This window comes from Anopheles funestus, chromosome 3RL, assembly GCF_943734845.2.
Source record: "Anopheles funestus chromosome 3RL, idAnoFuneDA-416_04, whole genome shotgun sequence".
In the NCBI taxonomy this organism is placed as follows: domain Eukaryota; kingdom Metazoa; phylum Arthropoda; class Insecta; order Diptera; family Culicidae; genus Anopheles; species Anopheles funestus.
In genome coordinates this window covers 23863722-23870753 of record NC_064599.1, presented here as the reverse complement: position 1 = coordinate 23870753, position 7032 = coordinate 23863722, and the positions used below count along the sequence as shown (strand labels likewise).

Below are 7032 nucleotides of genomic sequence, written 5' to 3'. Positions count from 1 at the left end.
CGTTGTACCGGTTCTGCTTGCTGGCTCGGATCTCCGCTTTCAGCAGCTGGCGGGCTTCCTGGTGTTGTGCGGACGCTGTTTGACGGCTCTCCGGATCGCTAATCGGCACCCTGCTGAGCCGATCCCAAGCCAGACGGCATTCCTCCCGCAGCCGGCCAATCTCCGTTGTCCACCAGTACGCCGGTTTACCAGTGTGGCCAACTGACGGGGAGACCTCCGCCATAATCTCGCTGCACGCCCGGCTCAGGACTCGGGTCAGGCCCTCAGGGTCCGTGGCCTCCTCCACAAAGTTGGCTGTCTGCAGCGCTATATCAAACAGCTCCCTGTTGAATTCTTTCGCCCGCCAGCGTCTGCCCGCTGCTCTCGCCGCTGGTGCTGCCTCCCTTCCCGGAGTTTGCCGGCTGTTGGTCGCCGGCCGTTCCCCCACCTCGAAGCGGATGTATCTGTGGTCACTGTACGAGTACAGTCCTGGCATCCTCCATTGCCTGTCGGGGTTCCCGACGAGGTCCTCTCTGCAGATGGTCGAGCTGGCGAAGGCGACATCGACGATGCTCGGGCGAGCGACGCCGTTCCCAACGAAGGTGGCTTCCCTCCCCAGGTTCAGGACGCTGAGCCCGAGCCCCTCCGTCAGCTGCAGTAATTCCTCGCCCTTGGTATTCGTCCTCGTGCTGCCCCAGGCGCCATTCCAAGCGTTAAAGTCACCAGCAAGCAACACTCGGGAATGTCCTGAGGCGAGTACCTCGATGCACTGCATCATCTCGATGAATTGAGGAACCCCGATGCTTGGCGACGCGTAGCAGGCTATGATGGTGACGCCCGCTACGTCTGCCGCCACGATGCCAGGAAAGCTCGTGCTCCGGATGCGCTGAACCGGGTGGGAGCAACTGCTCGCAACAATGGCCACCAGCCTGTCGCGGTCCACCACCCAGTTCGCGTTGTTGTCCGGTGCTGAATACAGCTCACAGATCACCATTACATCCACCTGCTCCGTCCGCATCGTATGGAGGGCCAGGTCCTGCGCGCTCCGGCTCCGGTTGGTGTTGATTTGCAGGACCTGTAGGTGGTGGTTCCCCCCTGGCATGCTTATCGGCGTGGGGGAACGTTAGCTCCTCTGCAGCCATGCGCTGCAATGCGGTGTGGCCCTCCACACCGAATGCAGCTTACCTCACTGCTGCAGGCGGCCGCTCGATGTCCAGTTACTCCGCAGCGGATGCAGCAGTTGCTGCGATCCAGCCCGGAGCATACAGCCGCCATGTGCCCCCTCTCCAAGCATCGGAAGCAGCGGAGCTTCGCCGCTTCCAACCTGGGGGCCTTCTCCAATTGGCAGGAGGAGTGATCGATAAGCAGATGGTTTTTGCTTAGGATCACCTCCGCCTCCACCCGCGGCAGACGCACTCGTGCTCTCTTTGTGGCATCCGCCCTCTCCCACATTTTGAGCGAGGCCACCGCCGGCTCTTTGGTGAGTGCCTCCCTCAATGCCTCCCTTATTGTATCTTCCTCGGTGAGGTTGTCAACATTCTTTAGCACTACCTCCGCCATCTCCGTCAGCACCTTCACGGTCCCCAGCTCACCCAGTGTGGCCTGGATGCGGCGGCACAACGCCGCGGAGTCCGCGTCCCGGGCCAGCTCCATCCGGAGATTGCCCTTCGGCGTCCGCTTCCCGATGCGGATGTATTGTTGGGCATCCTCTAAGGCCGGGCACCAAGATGGCATCTGGTCGTCGGCGTGCGGATCTCTGGTTCGTCTGGACGGGGCGCTGAGTCTGCACCGGATGTTGCGGCCGCTGCCGCTGCTGCTGGGGTGCGGCTGAAGGCTGGGCCTTTGACCGCTGTCCCACCACCTGCCATCCGGAGACCATATCCCGGTATGATCGCTGCTGCTGCTGCCTAACCTCCAATGGAGGAAAGGCGTAATCCCGTTGCAGGGACTGGGATTTGTGCCGTTCCCCTTGTCCCTGTCCGTTCCTCGTCGTAATCTGCTCCTCCGCTATTTCACGCCGTAGGTGCTCCTGCAATTCCAGCAATCGCTGCTGGGCAGGACCCTGCGACTGACGCGCTAGGACTCTATCCCTTTGGGCCTTACGCCTCAGCGTCTTTTTGCTGGGGCCTGACTTGGTCGTGGCTTGGTTTCCCAAGCGCACTCCAGTCGCTGAATCCTCCAGCCTCACCACCGTGTTAATACCGGTCCGGTATAAGTTGAGCTCAGCCCGGAGCCTCGCGTTCTCCCTCTCGGTACGCTCTAACCGCCGGTTAAGCTCTTCAAGCTGCTCCACCAAACGCTCATACATGATCGCCTGTTCATGTGACGCGTTCACGAGCGGCCACGGGTTGGAACTGCCGGCTTCTGCCTCCGACGGCGATGCGGCTGGGGCCGGCATCTCCGGGGTGACCGTTCTCCTCGGTGACGGCGTAGGCGCTGTACGCTTACGCGCTGCCGTTTCCGGTTCTCCCGGAATCTCCTGAGACATCCTCGGGGCTGGCGTAGGAGCCCTTTCCGGCGTGCTCCTAACCGATGAGGACTTCGTCAAGTCCAGCAACGTCAGCACCACCCGCGGGGACATGTTTACCTTGGACATCTTCCTCTTTTTTGGGTTCATGGATTCGGTGGCCTCCGCATCCAATGACCCAACACTATTTATCACCGACATTACTGTTTACGGGTTGCCCGGTTTGACGCCTTGTCCAGCGTTGAAGTCGCCGGACCTAGACGCCTAGCCGGTGTGCAACCCGCCAACGCCCGACTTCACCGCTCTTTGTTCTTGTTGGCACACACACGCGCGGCACTCACTCCCACCTTGACCCGACAACGCTCGCGGCAACACGCAACACAACACCGGCTGCAATAGCCGCTACGCACTGTACACAGTTTACCGTACCACCACGTATGTCGGTTTTTTGTCTCTTATACCCGTATTTTCACTCCGATTTTCTTGTTCGATGTACCAATCGATGCGTTTTTTCACCCCGCGTCGATTGATGTGCTTTCCACTCCGGTAGCTGGAAAACTGTAGGAGTTATCGCCGGAAAAGTGATCCGCGAAAAACTCCTAGGTTTTTCCGGCTTCGCGGAAAATTTTCGCGGAAAATGTTTTAGGCCCGCGATTCCGCGTCGCACACCAAGAGCCAAAATCCTGGCCCCACGGATTTGGCCGGAATGTCCGTTTTTCTGTTTCTCACCGCACAACACTGCGTACACAGAAACACTCGGTGTAACAAAAAGTGCCTTCCAGGCAGCACTTTAGCCAAAGTGTTACACCGAATGTAACATCTGGTTTTGTTTTAACCGAATTCACACGCGGCGACAACGCCACATCGGGCACATGGACGGCAACACACGCGGCGACACCAGACACCAGCTGCGGAAGCCGCCACGCACCGTTTGAGATTTTGCCGCAAAACCACGTGTGTCGGTTTTATGTCTCTTCTTCGCGTGTTTTCCCACCGATTTTCACGCACGAGGTACCAATCGATGCGTATTCGCACCACGCGTCGATTGGTGATCTTTCCACTAGTGGCACCACGGGATCAGAAGGAAATTAGATTTCCTATTCCGCACACTTTCACACGCACTAGAGCTACCAAAAACACGTCTGTTCGCCACGGTGGTTCGCTCAAGTCATAAGGCTTACCCCTTACGATTTTTTTTGGGAAATTTTGCATAAAAAATTAAATTGATTTATTTTAATGCCAATTGGTTGCAATGTGTTTCTTTTCACTCAAGTAATGCTTTAAATAAAAAAAAGGGTGAAAAATAATAAAAAAATCAAAAAATTCAAAAAAATGAAAATTTACTAAGGCTCATTTTTGCACCAAGTTTTGCCTATAACTCGGTCGTTATCCAACGAATCGCTAATCTTCAACTTGTGGTCGATAGATGGCACCAATGGCTACATTTTCTTCTTGGACAGCCATGCTCTCAGGTGTCCGTGCCGGAAGTTATTCGAGGAACCAAGTTCCTTACCCTGTTTGAGAAAATGTAAAATTTTCCTCATTTTTGCACCAAGTTTTGCCTATAACTCGGTCGGTATCCAACGGATCGCCAATCTTTAACCTGGGGTCGATAGATGGTACCAATGGCTACATTTTCTTCTTGGACAGCCATGCTCTCAGGTGTCCGTGCCGGAAGTTATTCGAGGAACCAAGTTCCTTACCCTGTTTGAGAAAATGTAAAATTTTCCTCATTTTTGAGCAATGTAGCAAAATTTTTAAATGTGATATATTTGAATGCAAATTTGTTGCAATAAGTTTCTTTTCACTCAAATATTGCTTTAAATTGAAAAAATAATAAAAAATCAGAAAAAAATTATGAAAAAGTTTTCAACTCGAAAATTTCATAAGGCTTACCCCTTACGTTTTTTTTGGGAAATTTTGCAAAAAAAATTAAATTAATTTATTTTAATGCCAATTGGTTGCAATATGTTTCTTTTCACTCAAGTAATGCTTTAAATAAAAAAAAGAGTGAAAAATAATAAAAAAATCAAAAAATTCAAAGAATGAAAATTTACTAAGGCTCATTTTTGCACCAAGTTTTGCCTATAACTCGGTCGGTATCCAACGGATCGCCAATCTTTAACCTGTGGTCGATAAGTGGCACCAATGGCTACATTTTCTTCTTGGACAGCCATGCTCTCAGGTGTCCGTGCCGGAAGTTATTCGAGGAACCAAGTTCCTTACCCTGTTTGAGAAAATGTAAAATTTTCCTCATTTTTGAGCAATGTAGCAAAATTTTTAAATGTGATATATTTGAATGCGAATTTGTTGCAATAAGTTTCTTTTCACTCAAATAATGCTTTAAATTAAAAAAATAATAAAAAATCAGAAAAAAATTTTGAAAAAATTTTCAACTCGAAAATTTCATAAGGCTTACCCCTTACGATTTTTTTTGGGAAATTTTGCATAAAAAATTAAATTGATTTATTTTAATGCCAATTGGTTGCAATGTGTTTCTTTTCACTCAAGTAATGCTTTAAATAAAAAAAAGAGTGAAAAATAATAAAAAAATCAAAAAATTCAAAAAAATGAAAATTTATCAAGGCTCATTTTTGCACCAAGTTTTGCTCATAACTCGGTCGGTATCCAACGGATCGCCAATCTTTAATCTGTGGTCAATAGGCACCTATGGCACCTATGGCTACATTTTCTTCTTGGACAGCCATGCTCTCAGGTGTCCGTGCCGGAAGTTATTCGAGGAACCGAGTTCCTTACCCTGTTTGAGAAAACGTAAAATTTTCCTCATGTTTGCACCAAGTTTTGCCTATAACTCGGTCGGTATCCAACGGATCGCCAATCTTTAACCTGGGGTCGATAGATGGTACCAATGGCTACATTTTCTTCTTTGACAGCCATGCTCTCAGGTGTCCGTGCCGGAAGTTATTCGAGGAACCAAGTTCCTTACCCTGTTTGAGAAAATGTAAAATTTTCCTCATTTTTGCACCAAGTTTTGCCTATAACTCGGTCGGTATCCAACGGATCGCCAATCTTTAACTTGTGGTCAATAGATGACACCAATGGCTACATTTTCTTCTTGAACAGCCATGCTCTCAGGTGTCCGTGCCGGAAGTTATTCGAGGAACCAAGTTCCTTACCCTGTTTGAGAAAATGTAAAATTTTCCTCATTTTTGCACCAAGTTTTGCCTATAACTCGGTCGGTATCCAACGGATTGCCAATCTTTAACCTGTGGTCGATAGATGGCACCAATGGCTACATTTTCTTCTTGAACAGCCATGATCTCAGGTGTCCGTGTCAGAAGTTATTCGAGGAACCAAGTTCCTTACCCTGTTTGAGAAAATGTAAAATTTTCCTCATTTTTGAGCAATGTAGCAAAATTTTTAAATGTGATATATTTGAATGCAAATTTGTTGCAATAAGTTTCTTTTCACTCAAATATTGCTTTAAATTGAAAAAATAATAAAAAATCAGAAAAAAATTTTGAAAAAGTTTTCAACTCGAAAATTTCATAAGGCTTACCCCTTACGATTTTTTTGTGAAATTTTGCAAAAAAAATTAAATTGATTTATTTTAATGCCAATTGGTTGCAATGTGTTTCTTTTCACTCAAGTAATGCTTTAAATAAAAAAAAGAGTGAAAAATAATTAAAAAAAACAAAAAATTCAAGGAATGAAAATTTACTAAGGCTCATTTTTGCACCAAGTTTTGCCTATAACTCGGTCGGTATCCAACGGATCGCCAATCTTTAACTTGTGGTCAATAGATGACACCAATGGCTACATTTTCTTCTTGGACAGCCATGCTCTCAGGTGTCCGTGCCGGAAGTTATTCGAGGAACCAAGTTCCTTACCCTGTTTGAGAAAATGTAAAATTTTCCTCATTTTTGAGCAATGTAGCAAAATTTTTAAATGTGATATATTTGAATGCGAATTTGTTGCAATAAGTTTCTTTTCACTCAAATATTGCTTTAAATTAAAAAAATAATAAAAAATCAGAAAAAAATTTTGAAAAAATTTTCAACTCGAAAATTTCATAAGGCTTACCCCTTACGATTTTTTTTGGGAAATTTTGCACAAAAAACTAAATTGATTTATTTTAATGCCAATTGGTTGCAATGTGTTTCTTTTCACTCAAGTAATGCTTTAAATAAAAAAAAGAGTGAAAAATAAAAAAAAAATCAAAAAATTCAAAGAATGAAAATTTACTAAGGCTCATTTTTGCACCAAGTTTTGCCTATAACTCGGTCGGTATCCAACGGATCGCCAATCTTTAACTTGTGGTCAATAGATGACACCAATGGCTACATTTTCTTCTTGGACAGCCATGCTCTCAGGTGTCCGTGCCGGAAGTTATTCGAGGAACCAAGTTCCTTACCCTGTTTGAGAAAATGTAAAATTTTCCTCATTTTTGAGCAATGTAGCAAAATTTTTAAATGTGATATATTTGAATGCGAATTTGTTGCAATAAGTTTCTTTTCACTCAAATATTGCTTTAAATTAAAAAAATAATAAAAAATCAGAAAAAAATTTTGAAAAAATTTTCAACTCGAAAATTTCATAAGGCTTACCCCTTACGATTTTTTTTG

General features: G+C 46.4%; 1 protein-coding gene across 1 annotated transcript; it reads right to left on the bottom strand.

Moving 5' to 3' along the window:
• Positions 1-1567: 1567 nt before the first annotated feature.
• On the bottom strand, positions 1568-2575 carry LOC125766910 (MAP7 domain-containing protein 1-like). The gene has a single exon (XM_049433007.1). The coding sequence runs from the start codon at positions 2573-2575 to the stop codon at positions 1568-1570; it is 1008 nt and encodes a 335-aa protein (XP_049288964.1).
• Between the last annotated feature and the right edge of the window lie 4457 nt (positions 2576-7032).

Bases quoted from the DNA above. Each gene is read 5' to 3' on its own strand.
- LOC125766910 (XM_049433007.1), bottom strand. From the start codon at position 2,575: ATGTCCAAGGTAAACATGTCCCCGCGGGTGGTGCTGACGTTGCTGGAC.